The sequence below is a fragment of the Salvia splendens genome, chromosome 5 (assembly GCF_004379255.2).
Source record: "Salvia splendens isolate huo1 chromosome 5, SspV2, whole genome shotgun sequence".
NCBI lineage: Eukaryota > Viridiplantae > Streptophyta > Magnoliopsida > Lamiales > Lamiaceae > Salvia > Salvia splendens.
Genome location: NC_056036.1, coordinates 35,972,496 through 35,996,240, shown reverse-complemented (window position 1 = coordinate 35,996,240; position 23,745 = coordinate 35,972,496). Strand labels below are relative to the sequence as shown.

Sequence of the window (23,745 nt, the reverse complement as noted above, 5' to 3'; positions counted from 1 at the left end):
CGTGGCTTTATTTAAATTGTTCAAATATTTGAAAAATGCAACTGTTGAATTATCGGGTGATTATTATTGCACTGCTGTTCGTGTTTTAGAGCATTGCATGTATATATCACTTGGTTTTAAAACTGCAATGAAAATTGCTTACTATTCACCTGAATTGATGTGTGTTTTATATTATATGATTGAGAAATGGCTTAAGTATTTCAGTGAGATTCCAACGGTGTTTTTTATTGCAAAGGTCTTGGATCCAAAATGGAAATTAGTCAGCACCTCCAAGATTTTAGATTTTTATTATAACAATTTGAGTTATATTGATCTTGGTCCACTTAAAGCATTGCAATCGGATACCAGTGACGAATTCGTCACTGGTATCCGATCTTGGTCCACTTAAAGCATTGCAATTCGGAGTAGACCTCTCAGAAATATTTCAAATAAACCTTCCGAACCGGTCAATTATCCAATAAACCTTCGAGTTTAACTTGCGTGCTCTCTACACCGAATATGAAACCAAGTATAACAGTACCCACCAAGTCAGAAGACCTCCCCCTCCTCAACAACATAACTTTGGCTTCGCATTTCATGCCGATTATGATTACCCCGACTCGCAATCCCAATTAGCCGACCTATACAGCTACAACACCGGCGGAAGGTCCTCAGGTATGGTAAGTGAGTTAGATTTATATTTCGATTCACTCTTTTTTCCTTTGGTGATTGACTCAACTTATTTTAACACAAGTGATACCCGCAAGTGTACGGGGCTAGTGTAGCAATTAGTAAGCAAGAGTATCGTATCCCACAGAGACAATTTTGTATCACTTAACTACCACGAACAAAAATCAACTACTATCTAGACAATCAAGAAAAGATTGGCTTGTTCTAACAACTAATAAAAGCATATAGTAAGCAAGTAATAATTAAGAACAAGGAAATACGGTGTAAAAAGGATGTGAAAAGATAATATGGAGAAAATTGCAGAACTCAAGGATCCAATGCATAATTCCAAGCTCTTATCCAGTCAATTCGCTTTACCTTTTGGTGTCTCTAGAGTTACTAAGCCGACCACAATTATAGATTAAACCCCCTCCCGAGGTGAGAAACCTGTAGATTAGGTGCTAGGATCGAAGTCCCCTTCTAATCCTAAACTCCTAACTCCCAAAAGCTCGATTAGGTCAATGACCTCACTCAAAACCTCAACTCTCCCGAGTTCTATTGTATTAAGGTGTGAATTATTCTTCTTTCCGGATTAATTATTTCATCTTCCGATTAATCTAATTAATCCTACACAATCAAGTGGTGATCAAGCAATTGAAAGGAATAAACCCAAGAATAATCAAATAACTACAAGAGCAAGGCAAGAACAAAATCAATCGGATAAAAACTATGAAATCAGTGCATCATCACCAAGAATTCTACAAGAGATGTTTAGCTACTCATGTTTATAGAGAAAACCATGTTCAAAACAAATGAATTCAACAAATACATGAAGTAAAGATAGTAAGACTCCTGTGAGATCAATCAATGGATAGGGACTTCAATCTCCCGATTGGAAGTCTTCAATCTTCAATTCTCTCTCTCAAAGGTGTGCTTGGGGTGGTGTGTGAGTGTAGGAGGCGTTAGGTGTGGTGTGGAATGAACCCTAGGCTTCTTCTCCTCTTAATCCCCTTCAAAAATCGCGTTTTTGGCATAAAAATACGTCAAAACAACGTACCCGGCCGGGTGGAATTATAAAGGGTAAAATTCACCCGGCCGGGTGATGATTTTCGACCAGATTCTGCTCCATTTGAGACACCCGGCCGGGTGGATTTACAGGGTAATAATTCACCCGGCCGCGTGAGATTTTCTGGACAGCGCAGTGTTCGTAAAACGGCCATATCTCTCTCATCCGAACTCCGATTGGGGCGTGTGAGGTACCTACGCGAAGCTCTTTTGAAGACGAAGAGAATGATGTGCATTGGGGGTTGATTGGACTTCAAAATCTCCAGTAAAATTGTCTCAAGCCAAGACTGCTGCACATCCACCTATTTTGCACATTTTTCTACACATTCTTAACAAAATGGTCAATATACCAACATAATACAGAAGTAGATGTAAACACGCCTAATAATAGATGAAATATGATCAAATTCATACAAAACCACCCTCTAAAACCATGTAAAATCCAAGTGTGTCAGTGATGAAGGTCCTACTCCTCCTGCCCAAATCGACGTCCTCGATTGGTGGGGAACACACGAAAAAGATTTTCTCATACTTGCGTCAATGGCCAAGGAGATTTTTTCTGTTCCGGCTTCCACTGTAGCCGTCGAGTCCGCTTTTAGTGTTGGCTCGCATGTGTTGGATGAATCAAGAAGTAAGCTCTCCGCGAAAAATATGGAAGCCGTGATGTTACTTGATGATTGAGTCAAAGCTGACGTCAGAGAACAAGAAAATGATTGGGATGATCGTCAGGAGGGATCACAAGAAGAATTCAACGGGGATGAATCGTAGGCCAACCGTCAACCGCCGGCCAATCCAAATAGGTAAGTAAGGTAAAAGAACTACGTGGGCTTTGATTCCCTAATGCAAATGAGCATTTGGGATACGTAGGCACCTCAACCTAAATTTTAAATATAAGTTGAGCTGAAGTCCTTTTTCCTTTATTTCTTTTTTCTTTCCCATTTACTTCTACTTAAAAAATATGCAAATACAATTAAATAGTTGTATTTGTATATACTCTAGTTGATGAAATATATTTCTCTATAAGTCTAAATCCGAGAAACTTTTTGACAATTCTGCTATAATTGTTGATTGTTAGACTAAACTCAACATTTAAAGTTGGATTGCTAAAGGTGTCCTCAATTTAGTTATGTAGAAAGATCTCATTCGTCGACTAAGAGTATATGTATTTATAAATTTATTGTTCAGAACTTCTAAGTCTTTTTTGTAATTTGTAATTAGCTTCGTTGTTGACTAGTAGTCTCGTTGTATTTAATTTTTTGTTTAAGACTTCAAGACCTCAAGGTTTTTGTGATTTGTAATTGTTGTAACTTGTAATCTCAATAAAATTGCAACTTTCATCGTGTTTTTTTTTATTTTATTTACGCACATTTCATAGATAAACAAAAAAAATGCAAAAAAAAAATTGACGAACCGCCGAATCGGCCCGGAACAGGCGATTCAGGCAAAAAAACGGCGGTTTTGAACCTCCCCGTAAACCGGCGGTTTTTTTAACCGGGATCGGAACCGTCGGGACCCTTGGCAGGCTGGTTCCGGTTCATGGGAATGATGAACCATGAACCGCCGGTTCATGAACCGGAACCGGCGGTTTCTGACCCTTGTGCATGCCTACGTGGGACCCGCTTTCCGTGGCAATTGATATGTTGGCAAAATGTCAAGAATTCTTTCTTTTTTATGTGGGCTTTGATCTTTTGCTCGGGGTATCCTTCAAATCTTTTACTCCATAAAGTATCTTGATGACAAAGCTTTTCATGTCATAAAGTAGAACACACAACAGCCGTCTAATCTTCTCTCAAGTTCTATCTTTTACATAGCTTTGCATTAATTTAGTTTTGTTTGCTTAAGTTGTTGGAATTCCGTCAAGTTGTCGGTGCTATTTTAAATTCATCTCCATGCGTTACTATTGAGATCGGTTGATCACTGAATTGCTCAAGGCATGAAGCTCAGTTACATAACGGCTAGTTACTGTTGAGATCGGTTGATCACTGAATTGCTCAAGGCATGAAGCTCAGTTACATAACGGCTACTTACTCAAAAGGTTGTTGAAGTTAGTTGTGAAGATTGAACGGCTGAGATGTGGAGCGAGAAGTGAAGCAATCGGGGCTGTCCAATGCATGTATAAAAGAGGGTTTCTGTTGCGTGGGAAGTCAAGAGAAACCGTGAGATACAAGAGAAGAAAGAGATTATTTACCACGTCAAGATCCTTGAGAGTTCTTTGAGTGTGTGAGGTTCACATCGATTTTGTGAGAGTTATCTTCTTTGTATTCATAGTTGCACACGCGTTGTTTTTCTTCTTCATATTGTAAAGCCGAGAGAAGCGAATAAGATCGAGAGCACTTCCCGTGGATGTAGACTTTTACGTCGAACCACGTAAATCCGGTGTCATTGTTTTTCGGTTCTTGTATTGCTGCGTTTTCGATCATACAAACCACCACCAACTTACAACTACTTTAATTAAACTAAGGTTGTTTATAATAATTAAATTGTTTTAATTTTCTAAATTAAATATTTAATTTTTGACATGTCATTCTAACAAACAAATTTAACAAAATAAGACTCATTTCAACCTTCATTTAAAACTAAATTAAACAATTTCCAAAAATTTGCTTCAGATAAATGGATTTTAAAATTGTGGAGGGGTAAATACATATCTCATACAAAATATTTCACATTTGTTTCACATTAGTACAAAAAGTTTGAAGTTTACATAATCATACAAAATATTTCACTTGTGTTTCAATTTAATACATTCCGTTACATGTGTTTAAACGATGTTAACTTTTCACTTATGTGACGTACAAACCATAAAATAATGATGAAATTTTTTGTACTATATGAAACAATGATAAAACTTTTTGTATTATCATGAAACAATTATGAAACATTTTGTACTTCACATAGATAAAGAGTTAACAACATCCAAACAAAAATAACGGAATGTACAAAATTGAAACACGAGTGAAACATTTTGTATGATTTATGTAAACTTCAAACTTTTTGTACTAATATAAAATAAATGTGAAACATTTTGTATGTGTTATGTATTTACTCCAATTATGGACGAAGTGAGTAGTAGTAAAAATAAAATTACTGCATACAGATATGGTCAATGATAGTAGTAACTCAGAACAAGCATCCAAAACAAAACATTGGTGCAGACGCTTTGGTGATGGAGAAGAATACAGGCGGATGCTACATGGCCGTAGTTAGTCTGGTAGAGGAGCTGCAGCAGCACCTTTGCCTTAACAATCTCATCTTTAGGAACTCCGCTCCCTTCAGCAAGAGGGAGATTCTAATTCTGCACGATGCAGTCACTTCTATGCACTCGCTCCTCCTCACTCATTCTTCGGGACTCACTTACAATTATCACCTCATCAATCCAATCTCCGACAACAGGATCCTATCTTTGGCTCATAATGCTACGAAATATCTCGACTTTTGGGACAGACAGTTGCATATCTGAAGGGCATCATGAATCGGAACTTGTCCATAGCCATGCGAGAAACCCCTAGCCTCGCTGGAATCACAAAAGAGATGATCGCCATCAATCACGAGCTTAACATATTTCACCACTCCTCTTCCACAGGCAAGAACAACATGATAAGGTTCCTTGTGAGGGAAACCTTCCATGTGCCCAAGAAATACCCAAAGCGGTGTTTGATTTCAATTTTTTTTGTGTTTTCAAAGATAAAGTAAAGATAAGTTGAGCTAGCCACAAAAACTAAACTCAAAATGGTTTTGGATGGAGAGAAAGAAGGTGAGAAGAAAGTGTAAAGAAGGAGGAATCCTCTTTGAGGACCTATGACCTCCCACAAAAAGATGTGGGCAACCCTAGGCTACTTTCACCCAAAGCAAACACTACATTGGCTCCACATTCATGACTACACAACCATAAATGCATACCTATACTTGATTTAGCCAAATGAACATAAAACAAGCAACCTACAATGTAGGAATTTGGATAGAAATCTCACATGGGAGATGCTCTCAAAGGAGTCTTCATAACATTCATCAAAGTCTCCAAATAAATGTCTCACAAATGGTATTTATAGCTAGGGTTGGAAACCCAAGAAAATGGCCCAAAATAAGTGAAAAATTGGCAAAAACAGTGCCGACGCCCGACCGGGCGTTTAGAAAATGGCAAATCGCCCGACCGGGCGAATTTTCTGCCTAAATTCTTAAAATCGGACACAAACGCCCGACCGGGCGTTTTGCATAAGGGAAAACGCCCGCCCGCGCGTTTTGTTCTGCATGGCGCGGCTTTCTTCAAACGGCCATATCTCTCTCATCCGAACTCCGTTTGAGGCGTGAAACATACTCACGCGACCCTCTTTCGAAGACAAAGACATCGGTTGCCTTGGAAGAGAATTTGGACGTCATTTGATTTGTCAGATCACTGCTTGAATCAGACCCCAGCTACATCTTAGCTCCTTGTCATGGCCTTTTCATCGTTCTAGGACCCCAATCTACCCAAGGCTCATGGAGTACGAGTGACTCTTGAGGCTCGGAACTTGTGGTCGTATCATCCTATCCTTCTTTGGAAGGATTTGTCCTCAAATCCGAGCGTTCTTCTTTCCTATCATCCTTGGGAGGCCATCATTGGACCCCAATCAACCCACGGCTCACGTCTTCGGAGTGACTCTTGATGCCCGGCATACGTGGTTATATCATCCTCCTCTCCTTGAAAAGGATTTGTCCTCAAATCCCGCCCGCGCGTACCTACAAGAGTGAACATGAACCAATCAAGTATCATGGTACGATAAAAGGGATTATGACCACCACAACATCCAAAATATGGTATCACACCAATAAGGTGGGTATAATCATGCACAAAACCAAACGGCAAACTAACATATTCATGCAAATAGACATTCTCAATAGCTAACATGTGACCAAGGATATTAGAACACTTCAAATAGCGATCACCATAACAAAATACATCAAGCTCATCAAGATATCCTTCATGCCAATACTCAAATAATTTCAAAATATCGGCACTAGATGTGGGTGCACATAAGCCTATACATTCTTTAACAATGAAATCCCAAACAAGACCACTAGAAACAAAGTCTTTAATAAAAGGACCATAAAACATCCCAATTACGTTGAAAGGCTTGATTGACATGCAATAAAAACAACTAACATGCCAAAACACACATACCCCAAGCACTTTGTTTCTATTTGGCTCAATCATCCCTACACTATCTATGCCCAAATTCTTGAATATCTTTACAAAAGATTTGACATTCACATTAGGGATAAAGGTACACAAGAAAGGGTATTCATATTGTGCATAGTCGAATATCACCAAGAAAAACCTAAGCACAAAATCTCTAACCTCAAGATCATACAAGGGAAGACCATCAATAATCATTAACACATCATTCTTGCTCAAATAAGGAATACTCTTCCTCAAATTGACAAACTTTTGTCCAACACATAAAGTAGGTTCATGACAATTCACATCAAGCTTGCAAGAAGATATGTCAATCAACAAACCAATTTTATCAAAAAGGATTTCACTCAATTGCCCCAACAATCTCAAAGCATGAACACAAATATGAGAACGATACATTGTTATGCCATTAATCACAACACAATCTACAAGAGACATATGAGTGGAAAAATCCTTCACAAAACGGCCATAGAACACTCCAATCCCATTGAAGGGTCTAACCACCTTGCATTGAAAACATAGCCCACACCAAGTTCTAAAGTCACTATCCATGTCACTTCTCTTCGTCCTACTATTCTCATCTACATACTCATGAAGCTCAAAGTTACCAACAAATGAAAGCTTAGGCATCTTGGCACGAAAGGAAGTCACTCCAACATTCAAGGTAGATTTCACAAGAGAGTAGTCATGTTTATCAATGCTAGTATTTAACCCAAAAGGATCAACATGTGAGGCAAAAATAGATTTATCCTCCAAAGATTCAAGCTCATGAGCCCACTTTTTACACAAATCATCATTAACAAATCTATCAACACAAAGGGACTTCTCTAATGTAATCACACTCAAAGAATCATCACAAGTAGATAAAGATAGTGCACTTGAACCTTGGGCAAGGAGTTCATCCACTTGCCCTCGTTCCTCTTGATCCTTTTCCGGGGGCATAGTTTCCAAGCCATGTGCAACTTGATACTTCACTTTCATGTCTTTAACTTTACTCACTACAAAGTCATCAACACAAGAAGACATACAAGTAGTGTTAGTAGGTAAAAACTTATTTTCCTCACCAAGGGCAAGAGGCAAAGGTTCATTTGGTGCCCACCCAAGGTTGGCCTTAGAATCTAACAAACACCCTTTACTCACTTGTGCTTGTGGTTTTTCTCTCATTTGATATTTTTCTTTTCTCTCACCCCAACCACTCTCTCTTGACTTTTGCACCTCACACTCTTGTCTTTTATCACGCTCTCTTGGCTTTTTAGACTCACTTTCACTCTCAAGCCTTTTTTCTCTCTCTCGGTTATCTCTTCTATCACTTTGGATTAAAATCGATGAAGATGAGGCATCCGGACACAAACCATGAGGCACCTTCGGGGTATGGAAAGAAGAGGATGTGCCCTTACAACTTAATGAGGTGAATGTTTGGTTTATGTCCCCACCACCATGTCGATCAAAAGGACCAATACGTACACTACATGGAACTTCTCTTTCAATTTCCCTCTCAAGCCCCGGAATTCTACAAAACTCTCTCTTTTTGCTTCTACGAGGAGGCTCTTCATAACGCCTTGAGACTCGTTCCCTTCTAATCCCTCTATTAATTACATTATCATGCCCCCTTGACACATAATCACCTCTACCATGCCTCTCTCGACTATATTCTTCATAGCACTTATAATCTTGATGAGGTCTTTCTTCATATTCCAACTCTTGCTCTCCTCAACCCCAATTATCACAAGCTATCCTCCTTTCACTCCTCAATGAGTTAAGTTGCCAATCACGGACCTTAGTGTAAACATCCATAAAGGTGTACCTACACAAATAACAAACAATACACTAGGAGCTAGTCCAAGTGTGGTTAGCAAAAACACAACTCACCCACACAACAAGAGGAGATTTTAGTAAGAGCTCACTTCCCAAATGATAATCCCACCCCCAATTCGCTCACCAATGTCACTCGGAACAAAGCTTAGAATATAGTGAGGGCTAGGTTCACTCACTCTCAATATCCAACTTCCAAAATGCAAGTGCTAAGACAAATCAATCAAGGTATACACATAGACAATATAACCAAGCAAGTAAAGCCAATCAAGCATGTGAAAGTAAGGTTCAATGCCTAAGGAAGCTAACAAACAAACTTAGTTGAGCTGAAAATTTATGTAACTCTTGGCTGATCTTTAGGAATTTTTTTGATATGGCTACCCAACCCCAAAATTGATGAAACTTGGTAGATAACAAGATTAAAGGGTTTAGAATGAGGGAAAAATATCCCCAATATAGCAGGTTTTCGAGAAGACCCTCGATTTTACGTTTTCCCCAAATCTGTCAAACTAGGGCACAAAACAGGGCAGCAACTTCACACATTAATTTGACCTATCAAATGATAGAATTTTTGGCTGAGATTTTTCAGGAAAATAGTTCATATATCAAGGTTCATGCACACCAAAAATCAGCTCAATCCTACAACAATTGACCAATAAACAAGCAAAGACTAAAACAAAAGAAATAAGGAAAAATAAGGAAAAGGAAATTTCATAGAGGTTTAAAATCAAACACTTGGTAGGCACCTAGGCTCTGATACCAAATGATAAGGTTCCTTGTGAGGGAAACCTTCCATGTGCCCAAGAAATACCCAAAGCGGTGTTTGATTTCAATTTTTTTTGTGTTTTCAAAGATAAAGTAAAGATAAGTTGAGCTAGCCACAAAAACTAAACTCAAAATGGTTTTGGATGGAGAGAAAGAAGGTGAGAAGAAAGTGTAAAGAAGGAGGAATCCTCTTTGAGGACCTATGACCTCCCACAAAAAGATGTGGGCAACCCTAGGCTACTTTCACCCAAAGCAAACACTCCATTGGCTCCACATTCATGACTACACAACCATAAATGCATACCTATACTTGATTTAGCCAAATGAACATAAAACAAGCAACCTACAATGTAGGAATTTGGATAGAAATCTCACATGGGAGATGCTCTCAAAGGAGTCTTCATAACATTCATCAAAGTCTCCAAATAAATGTCTCACAAATGGTATTTATAGCTAGGGTTGGAAACCCAAGAAAATGGCCCAAAATAAGTGAAAAATTGGCAAAAACAGTGCCGACGCCCGACCGGGCGTTTAGAAAATGGCAAATCGCCCGACCGGGCGAATTTTCTGCCTAAATTCTTAAAATCGGACACAAACGCCCGACCGGGCGTTTTGCATAAGGGAAAACGCCCGCCCGCGCGTTTTGTTCTGCATGGCGCGGCTTTCTTCAAACGGCCATATCTCTCTCATCCGAACTCCGTTTGAGGCGTGAAACATACTCACGCGACCCTCTTTCGAAGACAAAGACATCGGTTGCCTTGGAAGAGAATTTGGACGTCATTTGATTTGTCAGATCACTGCTTGAATCAGACCCCAGCTACATCTTAGCTCCTTGTCATGGCCTTTTCATCGTTCTAGGACCCCAATCTACCCAAGGCTCATGGAGTACGAGTGACTCTTGAGGCTCGGAACTTGTGGTCGTATCACAACATCTCGATTGCGTGGAGTATTCACTTTTCCTCGTTCATCTTTAAATATATCAGAGAATTTGTCTAAACTCTTTGCCCTTTATTTTCTAGTCAATTTGTGATTCCTATAATTTTGTATTATTAACTAGCTTTTGCTCTTTAGGAGCATATAATCCCTCATCTTGGTTGATTCCATTGACAACTACTGTAAATCCAGAAGCCAAAATGATCGGTCTTGAAAATGAGTTTGTAGCAATGTTGGACTGTCTAACTGGGCATCCATCCAAGCTAAAAGTTTTCCCAATCATCGGTATGGCTGAGATTGGCAAGACTACTTTCTCCAACAAACTGTATCATAATCCTCTTGTGGTTCACCACTTCTACATTCGTGCGTGGGTTACTGTCTCACAGCAATATCAAGTCAGAAAAATCTTGTTGACAATTCTAAATTGCGTTGCCAATGAAGATTCATTTGATTTGCAAGGGAGGAGCGAGGAGGAACTAGAAGAAAAGGTATATAGGATTTTAAAGCAGAAGAGGTATCTCCTGGTACTAGATGATATGTGGGATACTAAAGCTTGGGATGAATTAAAGAGAGTATTTCCTGATTATAAGAATGGTAGTAGAATTATTCTTACAAGTCGGCTTCAAGAAGTAGCTGTTCATGCAAGTGAAGACACTCCTGCCCACTGCCTGCGTTGCTTGAGTATGCATGAAAGTTGGGAGCTTCTAAGCTCAAAGATCTTTGTGGGTGGTGAATCCTGTCCTCGGGATATGGTGGAGGTTGGAAAGCAAATAGCCTATAAATGCCATGGTCTGCCACTAACAATAGTTGTTTTAGGAGGGCTTCTGTCAAAGATGAACAAGAAAATAGATGTTTGGGAATCAGTTGCCCAAAGTGTGGGGTCACTGGTGATGGAAGAAGCAGACCAGTGTCGACAGACTTAACACATACTTGCTTTGAGTACAACCATTTGCCTGACACCGAAAATAGGAGCCCAATGCCCCATGAGCTGCCACAAGAAGCCAAAGGAAGGGCTTATAAATACCGCCACCTTCTCCCCACTCCACACACATACTCTGCCAAGTTCTCGCAAGGCAAGGGAGTGCAGCGGAGTGAGGAGCAGCGGCGCGGAGCAGCGGCAGTGAGAAGGGCAGGCCGAAAGAGTTCATCGATCAAGGTAATCCCCTCAACGACCCCTCTTCGCATCATATAGAGCTACCACTCGAGTATCAAGAACATAGAAAACATAGAGGTATCACCAACGATTAGACACCGTAACCCCAGTAGATCAATCGAGTTCATGCACCAATAATCCCAATATCACATAACTACTGCTCAACTCACAGTAGCAACCAAGGAGCAAAAATTCAATTTGGATCACAACTAGACAAAGTCCCTAATCACCAAATACTGCTGTAACCCGTTAACAAGAAAACGAACGGGGAAAGGGGGGAAGGGACTTAGCTTAGACGACGGAGCCCCAGAGAGCTGACGGGGATGGCGACGGAGGAGCTGCTGAGCAGCTGGACCGTCTGGGCTCGGCATGGCGCTCGGCGGAGGAACGATGGCTACTACCCTGGTTAGGCATCGCCGCTGGAACGGAGAGCTTGGCGGAGCCCGGCGTCCGTCGAGGCGGCATCTCGCCGGAGCGAGAGAGGGTAGAGGCGACGCCTCCCCCAAGTCGGTAAACCGCCGTGAAGAGAGGGAAGACGCCGGAGGAAGGCGTGAACGACGGCGACTAATTCTCGCCGGAGTGGCGACGAGATGAGAGAGATAGAAGGGGAATTTGCGGTTGAAATGAGGGATGAAGAAATGGGATTTGGGGATTTTTATTCTTGAAGGAAGAGAGAGAGATTAGAGCCGAGAGTTAAGAGAGAGGTAGGCTCACTTGTTGTTGGGCCACAAATTAAATTCAAAGTTGGGCCACTAAATTAATTCGAGATTGAGCCGATTTCAAGTTAATTAAGAGGATTTGGGCCTGGAATTTAAATGGAGGAAATTAGTGGACTTGGAATTTAATTTTATGTGGAACGGAATTTAATTAAGGGTTGAGTTGGAGCTTAATTAATTAATTCCCGATTAAATTACTAAGTTTCCGAATATGGAAGAATGTTGAAGTTGGAGACGCGAAGGGCCGACCGGCGTCGCCCCGCGACGCCATGGGCGGCCTTAAGAAAAATCTGAAGAAGAAGGAATTTAAGGAGGGATTTTAAGAATCCATATTTTTTTTGAGATAATAGAATTTCTCCAAGATAAGTAAAGCGAATAATTAAATGCGGCCGCATGATATAGCCGAGTTAGGATTTAAGGAAAAATCCTATAGGCCGAGACTAAGAGATAGATGCTATCCTATAGGGTGTATGTATTCTTTTCACAGAAAAATAGCTCAAGTACTAATTAGCGTGTTACGCTATTTATTTCTAAAGGAGAATTATTTCAAGGGCAAGTGAGGCCAAACGAGGATTTTAATTGGAGATAAGCATACCAGGTGGGCTTTCTTTTAATATCCAACACTATAGTGTGGATATAAAGCAAATATTTTGAAGTTATGAAATACCATTTTTCTCAAAAATGGAGATGTGATTTATTTTAAAGTTGTTGTCATGCCATAAAATGTTTGTTTTCGAGACCTGTGTGTGAGGGCTATATGCGGGGAGTTTGGCGATGCCAAAAAATTTGGTAACGAATTCGGTTTCCAATAGGACCGCAAATCCTATTCGGAGTTACGTGCGCGAGCGCTGTGAGCCATCCTAGAGAGAGGTTGGCCGGCGAGGGTGCTTGTTGAAGGCGGCCACCTTCACGGCACACTGGATTCTCAGACATGGAGGAATATATCGAGAACTTAGACTGAAGTTGGACTTTTAAGATCACAAAAGAATTTAGTATGCTCGGGCCTTTTAAGAAAACCCCCGTGTGATACTGTTGATGGATGACAACTTATAATTGTATGTTTTGTTTTCGGCACCATCCACTGAGTACTCCTGTACTCAGTCCTGCATGTATTTATAAATGTGCAGGTTGAACGTCAAGATGGAGAAGATTTGATCGGAGTCGATGCTATTAAATAATCGTGTGGACTTCTCGACGATTCGTGTCTTCATACACGAAGTCGTTCAGTAGGGACCTATTCCGCTGTGTTTTGTTGAATGAGAATAGTAATGTCTCATCATCATTGAACTCTGATTCAGTTGACATGTCAAATTATTCTATTCTGAGATTGTATCAGATACTTGACTGTTATTTTGGTAATATCACATTTGGCCTTCGACAAGTTCTTCAGATTCTACCCCTTTTCTATCCTCGCTTCTTTAATCCCCCATTAGTCGCGAATTACTCAATCTTATTATCCTTAACGAGAATTGGGTCGTGACACAAAATTTGGACTAAGTTGCAGAGAAAGAAAATTAGGTTCTTGGTGCTGTGGGGAAGAAGAAATGAAAGAGAATGAGAATAGAATTTTTTGATTTTAATCCATGTTTTTCATGTTTTTATGTTAAGGGTTTTCTATTTTACAAATATTTCAGAAATTAAAAAAATAAAAAATTAGCTACAGTAATAACAAAATGGCTGATCCAGTCAACAAAACACTAATTAACGGTTGACCGTCAGAAATTGACGGCACTGTCAAAAAAGGATCGGATCGACACGAATTTCATTTGTTATGGACCTGTTTTTCAAAAAGTGAATGTTTTGGACCAAATTCGTATTTCGGGATTATGTTCGGAGTATTAGGTTTTAGAGATTTTTTGTATTTTTTAATTTCATGAGGTACAATCATTGGTCTTCTTCAATCTTCATTTTACACTTTTTCACTTGGTCTCACACTATCAACATTCAAGTTCCACACTGACTCATTATTACATCGTCCCATCATCTGTAACTACTGTCTTACCACTACCAAAGCCAATCAAGACAAAATTAAAAACCCATCACAATCTCAATATATTTATCATTTTTATAATTATTAATTTAAGATATGATTTTTAATTTTCGTAAATAATTAATTATGAACAATACCAAAATAATGACACGAAAACAAGCATTAATTCAAATTGATTGATTTAATTTTAATTTATCTTTGTTTATGTTGTAGTTGATCGAGATGAAAGGCTTCTCTCCAACTATTATTGAAGAAAACTATGAAAATTTGAAGATTTTATATGATTCTAAAACTAAGAATTAAAAAATATCTAAAATTTTAAATAATTTTATAGAAGAAAATTTTGATACAAGAGATTATTTTTGAAAGTTTTTAGGCCCGAATAACCCGATGGGTTAGCAAAACCCCGGCAGGTTAGGGTTAAAAATTTATGACCCGAAAAATTTATAACCCAAATAGCCCGGAAACCCGAGTGGGTTGGCCCGATTGATATCCCTCGTTGCAACTTGCAAGATATGGGGAAAAAATAAATACTATGCCATAAAACCAGTATACATCGTGTCACCCAAAATTACAAAACAATAGTCATAAATTAATATATTTAAGGATAATATTTGAAAATCATGCCCAAAACAAGAATCCAATTCAAAAATCCAAAATTAAATTCACCAGCTATGATCCGAAATAGATTTGGACATATGGAAATAAAGGAGAGGATAATGATTGAAAATTTGAAATGGCTTCACACAACAAATCCAACGAAAAATACTCAAAAGATCCCATTCCATCGAGCCAAAATTCTCAACAAACATCAACAACAATTGTATCCTTCCTAAGCTGAATTCAGAATGATTTCTGTAAATCATTGACGAAGTTTGGTTCTATCAAAAGCATACAAAGTGAAAAAGGTGAAATAAAAAACTATATAAAGCAAAATAAAATAAGGGAAGAAGACGGGCAGTTTAACATCGGTGCAGTCAAACCAAACAATAATACTTCTATATTTATACTCCAAGATATTTCTCATTTGATGGGGGAAGAAGAAAACACACAAGACCCCAATTCAAATCCCAGTCCAAATTCAAATCCGGGGCCTAATCCAAACCCGGATCTGAGCCAGGCCCCAGGGGCTCAATCTGCAGCTGTGACTTTGGAGACGGAGAAAGAGGCGGGTACAGATATGGCTAGAGCTTCCACCTCTTTAGCCCCTAAACCTTCTTGGTTTACTCCGAAAAGGTCAACCTTTTTTCTCCTGCCTATTATTTTATGTTGAATTACCATGGTTGTAGTTCAATATAGCTATGATGATATGTTTGCTATTCTTGGTGAATTGGAGAATATATGGTGGAGGGGTTGAAAAAGTTTGAATCTTTTTGGGTTTGGTTTTCAAGAATTGGGGTGGGGTTACTTGGGAGTAATGTAGCAGCAATTTGTTTTGTGTGATGGGTTCTGTAAATAATTTTGGTTTAAGTTAAGGGGAAAATGATATCTTTACTATGAGACTTGTGGAAATGTTCTTATGATTTCTTAGTTGTCTCTCTCTTGACCTTGTTCACTCATGATGTTTGACATTTGTTTCTCTGTTGTTTGTAACTTTTTTGCTGTATTTGGCAGGCTTCTTGCTATTTTTTGTGTGATCAACTTGATAAATTACATAGATCGTGGAGCTATAGCGAGTAATGGTGTAAATGGGAGCGTCAGAACTTGCTCAGAAAGTGGTGTATGCACACCTGGTAGTGGAATTCAGTAAGTCTATCCTTTGGCATTTTCACACAATATTATCAAATAGCGGATATGGCGGCGCCATGGCGCTATGGCATGGCGTTCTGTGGTGGAAATGCCATAGCAACATGGCGCTGCCATAGCACCGCCATATCCGCCATTTGACAGCATTGCGTGTGTACTGCCTTTAGGAATGGGGCATTATGCAAGAAACATGGCTGTTTAATTGTTTTAAGAGTTTTAGATGTTATATTTATGTTATTTTCCAATTTTTGAATTATGTATAAATAATAAGTATTATTTTATTTATTTAATTATTGACCGCCATATCCGCCATACTAATACGCCATATCCCTGTGGCGGTTTTTAGGCGAACCGCCATAAGCCGCCATGCGAGATTGATAACACTGTTTTCACATATTTTTAGCCTGTGATGGTGGTGGTTGTTCTTCTCTTCTTACTGCTTTCTTCAATATTGAATTTCGTTATGCTAATATGATCCAAAATGACACATCTGAATAGCTTCAGTTTTCCATATCACTGATTCACAATAAAAATAAATCTCATGTCAGATTTCCAGTCTTCTTCACTGGCTTTAGCCTCATGTCCTTGTTTTCTTCCTTTGTCATTATGTATCAGAGGAATTATTAGAATGAGTATGAAAAAGGCTTTCTTTTCTTACTAAATTTTGGCACCATATGCTTCAGTCTTTCCTCGAGATTGTTGAACAAGAAGACCAAGTACTAATATCTTTCTTGGCTTCACTTCCAAAGTAGTAATCTGATTTCAATGTAATAACTATTCCAACTTAATAGCATGAATCGTGATCAAGTTGAACATAATGCTAATATTCCAAGAAAGTTTCATTTCTCTCCCTATCTTTATGTAGGGGTGAATTTGACATGACTAACTTTGAGGATGGAGTTATATCATCTGCTTTCATGGTTGGCCTCCTTGTGGCATCTCCGATATTTGCATCTACAGCCAAGAGGTAATAAATCTTCAAACTCATGACTGTTTTTCCATAGTGGCCCTGCTAGGCCATGATAAGTAAAATTTGTCTTCAATGACTGACCATCAAATAAGAACAGCCATGATCTGGATGTCTATAAATATCTACCATTTGAGCCCTTATTACCCCGCGCCTTTTATATCATGTAGCATTATGCTTTGGAATTTCATGGAAACATTTCTCAGGCATAATTTGTCTTAGTCTATGATTCACATTTAGCTGGGAAAATCCCCCATAGAAACATGGATCTGCTTTTGAGTGTTCTCCGTTAGTAGTATACTACTTCCTCCGTCCCTTAAATTATGAGCTTTCTAACTTAGGAAACGTTTTTCTTTCTAATAAGGTGTGACCCATTCTCCCCTAACAATATTTCAATCACTTTTTTTCTTTCTATCTCTATCTTACTTTACCAATTGTGCATTAAAACCCAATAACCTTCAAAAGTTCATATTTTTAAGGGACGGAGGGAATAGTATTTAATATCCATGCCTTCAGTATCAATATAAATGTGTAGAATGTGAAGAGAAAGGATAATGCGCTCCTGAAGATTGCCCATCTTTTTATGCATCCTTGGAACAAGAATCTAGTTCCTCTAAGTTTGTCTTATTTTTCCTGTGTTTACTTGAACCTGCAGTGTCAATCCTTTTAGGCTCATTGGAATTGGCTTGACTGTTTGGACTGTTGCAGTTACTTTTTGTGGGTTTTCATTTAATTTTTGGTCCATTGCTGTTGCTCGAATGTAAGTAAGATCTTTCTCATTACACAGAATATGTTGAGGATTTGTTCCTTAGTTTTGTGCTGTTACTTAATTTGTCTCTGGAGTTCGTTTCTGTAGGCTAGTGGGTGTTGGTGAGGCTTCATTCATAAGTCTTGCTGCTCCTTTCATAGATGACAATGCCCCAGTCACACAGGTTTGATGTCTGTCCTAAACATTCATGCATAAGACTATTAAGACCTCAGATCATTATTCATTGTGTTTATTAAACCCTTTATCAACATTATGTATACTCTAAAACCTTTGAGTTGGTAAAGTTTCGTTGGAAATATGCTGATTGCTGCATATAGAATATTTTTATATAATTCACTAGAGCAATGTATAATAAATTCATCATATACTAAGCACTGCAAATAGGTTATTTTAGTTATGATTTTCAATGATAGAATTTGACAGAAAATTATAAATTACCCAAGGCCTGCATATTACTGCAAATCTAATAACAGACTTTTACTGGCATATCTATTTAGGCATTTGAAAAGACAAATATGAGTAGCTATATTCGTTTCGCCTATTCAACATACTAGTATTGGTACATTCAATGTCTATTTTATTGGTAATGTGGTTATACTAATTATAAAGCCTGGTGCTGTTCAATCCATGAGTTTGGTCTTCAAGTGGAAACATTCTCCCCTTCCCTGTAGAATCTAGTCCATCATTTTCTACTCAACCTTTATTTGTGCTGTTTTGTTCTTGAATTGACCTTTTCCTTTTGACATTCTCTCTTCCTAGAGAATAGCATGGCTCGGAGCATTTTACATGTGTATACCAACTGGTGTTGCAGTGGGGTACGTTTATGGTGGATTGGTACGTTCATGCTCGATAGCTACTATATCTGCTAATTTCTATTGATTAGTCCTTGATCAAGCATCAAGTGGTATTACATATCTCATTGGACTTGATTCTTGTATTCCGTCTCCATTGTTGTCCTGATATCAAATTAATTAAAATGTTTCCGTATTAGTTGATTCAGTTCACAAATACTTTGTACTTGATTACAGATTAGTACCTTTGGTTGGCGATGGGCATTCTGGGTGGAGGCACTATTGATGCTTCCTTTTGCTATTTTAGGCTTTGTGATGAAACCATTACAGTTGAAAGGTCAGTGAACCAGTCATACACTTTGCATAAACTATATCTATTAGCTGATTGTTGAAGCCTATTTTATCCAGGTTTTGGTCCTGCTGAAGCTAGCCAGCCTTTGACAGCAGCGGATGATACATCAGAAGATCAAGGTGCTAGCTAATCTTACACCGCAGAAAGATGTTTACTTTATTATTCCTATCTGCTAAGTGAGAGTATCATACCAGTGTCCTAAATCTTGGGTAATTAAATTTTTGCCGCTTATAACATGATTTGACTACGTACCTGAAAAATGTTGGGTGACCTTTTTAGGTTTATTGGTGTCACATAATCGGTTGTGTTCAAGTAAAATATACGAATGGACTTGTAATATTCTTGGGTGGACTTCATTGGTGAAATATCGATATGTATATATTATACATATCTTGGTTTCCTACTTCCCTTTTTGACAAATACCTGTTATAAGTGCGTAATTTCTTAGTCTCCTTCGGAGCTTCATCTCTAGAAGAACTATATAAGATTTTCTTAATTAGATTACCATTTTCAACTATCTTTGCAGGGTCTGACCTTGCTACAAGGGGAGTGGTTGGCAATGAAAGTTCAAAATCTTTGAGGTAAAGAATGTATGAGCTAACATCATCACTCTGGTTTAAGAAGTCTAGTTTTTTTCTAGAGGAAAAATCTTTCTAAACTAACATTTCCATTTATTAGATGATCTGATATAGAGCACATATGAATATTTTTTTCCTTTCTTGAATAAATGCTATATATTTCAGGTTCGGAGCTTTAACGACATTTGGGAAAGATATGCAACTTCTTTTGCTTAACAAGGTGTACGTGGTTAATGTTCTTGGTAAATCTTCTTTCTTCTGAAGCCATAAACAATGAAAATAGTGATTATCTGGAGCATGGTATACTATGATATTTTGACCAAAAATATGATCGAAGAAAAGGTTTCCGACCCCCAGTCAGTTGCTTGCAAGCCTATAAAGGAAGATCTTTTCCTTACTACTACTATGTGTCCTTGTAATTCTTCTTTCTCAATGATGATTGCAGGGTATATTGCATATAATTTTGTGATTGGTGCCTATTCTTACTGGGGACCTAAGGCGGGCTATAATATATACCACATGGTAAGCTCTTTGTGCACCTAAAATGGAAATGATAAATAGGCTATGCATCTGAATGCTTTTATGTGGAGAAATATCTAAATGTAGGGGTGTCAAAATGGATATCGGGTATTGGTTACCCGATATCCGAACCCGAAATATCGGGTAATTGGATATCGGATATCCGATTACCCGAATTACCCGATTATTTTTTAAAAAATTTTAATTCAATAAATTATGTATTTATTCTATTATTTAAAAAATTAAATAATTACATCTAGTCCCAAAATCTTTCACTCTTAAGTCACATTTAGGGTTAATTTATGAATTGTGATGTTTATTATTGATGAATGATGGATGCTATAACTTATGAATTTTTTATTTCTAAAAATTTGTAGTAGTTTTTTTTTCTCTTAATCAAACTAATTCAAGTTTGTATCAAATTCAAACTATTACAAGTTTGTATTTCTAAAAGTTTGTAGTTAATTTTGTTAAAAAAATAAAATCAAAATCAAAATAAAAATCCAAAATCGGGACTGGATACCCGAGTCGGGTATCTGGGTACCCGAAATCATTTTCGGATCGGGTATCGGGTATTAGATTTTGGGAAATTCGGGATCGGGTACCCGAAATTTTTGTATCGGGTATCTGCCGGTACCCGATTTGACAGGCCTATCTAAATGTGCCATGTAATAAATCCTGCTGTTGGATGGTTACTTCCATTTTTTGGGCTAAACATCAGTTGTTATTTTCTCCAGAGCAATGCAGATTATATGTTTGGTGGAGTTACGGCGATCTGTGGAGTCTTCGGGTCAATAGCAGGTGGTCTTGTTCTTGATCGTATGAATTCCACATTACCCAATGCGTTTAAGGTGATTCAGCATTCCTTTATACATATTGTTTCTTTATACATATTGTTTTAATGTAATCCGGATTCAAAGTCGTGTTGTAATGAAACTACGGTTTTTATAAGTGGAATTCATCCTATCCTTCTCCCTGAGTCTGGTATTTATTCTTGTTATTTCTGTTTGTAGCTTCTGTCAGTTGCTACACTCCTTGGAGCAGCATTCTGCTTTGCTGCCTTTTGTTTCCATAGCCTGTATGTTTTTCTGGCACTTTTTGCAATCGGAGAGTTGCTCGTATTTGCTACCCAGGTACTGTTCTTCCCAGTCATCTTTGTATATTCAAATTTCTATCTTGGTCGCATTCTCGGTCCGTTAGATATAGTTCATTTAGTGTGGTCTTATTATCATTGCTCCTAGATTTCATCCCTACATTTTGACCTAAATTATCTAAATTCAAATGTGAAAATATGATTCCATCAATGCCCTTTGCAGGCCCCTGTAAATTTCGTTTGTCTGCATTGTGTCAAGCCTAGTCTTCGACCACTATCAATGGCAATGTCTACTGTATCAATTCACATATTTGGTGATGTGCCCTCCTCTCCCCTTGTCGGGCTTCTCCAGGTTTCTCTTCTAATTTCATCTTATATTCCATTATATATTTTGTCCTACACTGGATTGTGGGATTTTTTTTCCACTCTTCTTTTGGTAACCAAGATATAAAACAATGTATTGAATGTTGGTTAGATGCAAGCAAGATTCATATGACCCGTTTTTAGTAGTACTCATGATAAGAGTTACCTTCTGCAGGATCGGATTAACAATTGGAGGGTTACTGCCCTTACTTTGACGTCTATTCTATTCGTGGCTGGTGCAATTTGGGTTATAGGTACGTATGTTCATACGTTTGTCAAATACATACTACTATCATTTAGTATTTGACTAACTACATGATCGAACATGCGTAAAATTGTTCAATCCACAAAGTATGTGGTAGATTAGCATATATTGTTTTTATTGGGCTAAGTTATTCATAAAAGTACTCCATTGGAACAACAACAGATTTAGTGGGGGCAAGAGGGGGCGATCACCCCCCGACCACCAGAATGATGGCCTAGTTTTCCTTTAGGCTCAGCCGGAAATGACATGGTCTCCCCCTCTCTGCAGAAATTTTAAGACATCGAAGGGCTTCATTTTAGGATTTTTTTTATAAACTTCACATTGCGAAATTACAATTCCTCATTAAAGTGAAAAATTCTTCCCCTTCTCCAATTCGTTCACTTTATGGTGCAAACCATTTCGATCCAATGGATCCTCCACTACATTAGAACATGAATATCTTTCATATGTATGTACTGCCAAGAACGAATTCAGCTTTAGACAATGAGCACATCTTGTATATACAGGAATTTTCATGCCTGCTGTGGATAGATATAACGAAGATGCTGAGCACCCAGCTCCGTTGGTGGATAAGTCGAATTCCACTCCGTTGCTTACGGAGAAGATGGCGGAACCAGCTTAGGGTTTGGAGTATTTGCGTCGCAGTGTCGTTTCCTCAGCTAGAGGTCCGACTTCGCTAAGCTATTTTTGGCATACAAGCAAGTGGGAGACATGGTTGGATTTTTCACCTAGTTTGTGTAAATTCTTCCTTTCAATTTTCATCATGTATATAAACTGATATTTCCCTAGAAATGTCCATATTTTTATGGCATTACTTGCCTTGTACTAATAGTATTTGGACTGGTTTTCATTCCTAAATATTGGGATTTGCTATTGAAATTTCGAATTTGTAACTGTGATGGCTAACCGTAATTTCTTTCAAGAGAAAAGGACAGATAAGGGAATCGCAAGACATGGTTTTTTCTTGTCCAGATGCAAGCAGTAGTATTAAGTACTCGTTGTTAAGTGGGGTTTGTTGACAGTAATACTCCTGTCATCCACTGTCTATAAGGCATCCATAATTTTGCCCTGCAATCCATAGCCTCGTTTCAATAACAGTTACTATTATTCAGTTGTCATGTCAATATTTTTTACTTTACTTAATTACAACGCACTTGGATCTTTTTCTGACAAATTTGTAAAAAAATAAAAAGAGATTGTGCAAGAAGAGTAAGTGTGAAAAACTGTGTAGATAATACTTGGATCTATTTTTGACAAATTTGTAAAACGATAAAAAAGAGTGCAAGAAGAGTAAGTGTGAAAAACTGTGTAGGAAATGAGTGGATTAGAATTTAGAGTTTTAAAAGTAATTCAAAAATTATAAAAAGAGTAAAGGCCAAAATTGGTCCTGAACATATAGTCATTTTACGATTTTGGTCCTAAACATTATCTTTTGGATTTTTTGGTCCTGCACATATGGACATTTGATCATTTTGGTCCTGCACATATGGAAATTTGATCATTTTGGTCCCCCGTCAACATTTTCGTTAAAAACTAACGGTCAACATTATCTTTTGGATTTTTTGGTCCTGCACATATAGATATTTGATCATTTTGGTCCTGCACATATGGAATTTTGATCATTTTGGTCCTCCGTCAACATTTTCGTTAAAAACTAACGGTCAACGGCCGATTTTTGACTAAAACAATGGGTTGGGTCGGGTTTGGGTTACACGTTAAGAAAAAAAATAATTATTTTTTATTAATTAAAAAATTATAAAACTTTAATTTTTAGTTATTTTTGTTGATTAAAAATATTATAACGACTAAAACATGATGTTATTATACGATTTAAACATGATATTACACAATAAAATAAAAAATCACCAAATTAAAATAATCATTTTTAATCAAAATAATAAAATTAAAGTATATTAATATTAAATCTATATAATAAAATTAAATAATTAAAAAATTATTTTTAATAAAATCTAAGCATAACATTTTCTTCAAATTCATGAAAAAATTAATTAAAAAATACTATACTTTAATTTTATTAATTAAAAAA

The 23,745-nt window shown here is 37.8% G+C and overlaps 2 protein-coding genes across 2 annotated transcripts; both read left to right on the top strand.

The window, feature by feature from the left end:
- Positions 1-4,705: 4,705 nt before the first annotated feature.
- On the top strand, positions 4,706-12,211 carry LOC121805662 (disease resistance protein RPP13-like). Its single transcript, XM_042205610.1, has 2 exons — positions 4,706-5,296; positions 10,535-12,211. The coding sequence occupies exons 1-2, from the start codon at positions 5,182-5,184 to the stop codon at positions 11,317-11,319; spliced, it is 900 nt and encodes a 299-aa protein (XP_042061544.1). The 5' UTR covers positions 4,706-5,181; the 3' UTR covers positions 11,320-12,211.
- Positions 12,212-15,159: 2,948 nt separating this feature from the next.
- Positions 15,160-22,591, top strand: LOC121805661 (probable sphingolipid transporter spinster homolog 2). The gene is made up of 16 exons (XM_042205609.1): positions 15,160-15,491; positions 15,870-16,001; positions 16,867-16,968; positions 17,624-17,728; positions 17,825-17,900; positions 18,497-18,571; positions 18,766-18,865; positions 18,937-18,999; positions 19,407-19,461; positions 19,624-19,700; positions 19,904-19,980; positions 20,715-20,828; positions 20,991-21,110; positions 21,294-21,422; positions 21,609-21,687; positions 22,205-22,591. The coding sequence occupies exons 1-16, from the start codon at positions 15,286-15,288 to the stop codon at positions 22,318-22,320; spliced, it is 1,626 nt and encodes a 541-aa protein (XP_042061543.1). The 5' UTR covers positions 15,160-15,285; the 3' UTR covers positions 22,321-22,591.
- Positions 22,592-23,745: the final 1,154 nt, after the last annotated feature.

Bases quoted from the DNA above. Each gene is read 5' to 3' on its own strand.
- LOC121805662 (XM_042205610.1), top strand. From the start codon at position 5,182: ATGAATCGGAACTTGTCCATAGCCATGCGAGAAACCCCTAGCCTCGCT. The intron at 5,297-10,534 runs GCAAGAACAACA...TTTGCTCTTTAG, and splicing joins TCACCACTCCTCTTCCACAG to GAGCATATAATCCCTCATCT.
- LOC121805661 (XM_042205609.1), top strand. From the start codon at position 15,286: ATGGGGGAAGAAGAAAACACACAAGACCCCAATTCAAATCCCAGTCCA. The intron at 15,492-15,869 runs GTCAACCTTTTT...TGTATTTGGCAG, and splicing joins TCTTGGTTTACTCCGAAAAG to GCTTCTTGCTATTTTTTGTG. The intron at 19,000-19,406 runs GTGCTAGCTAAT...CTATCTTTGCAG, and splicing joins TGATACATCAGAAGATCAAG to GGTCTGACCTTGCTACAAGG.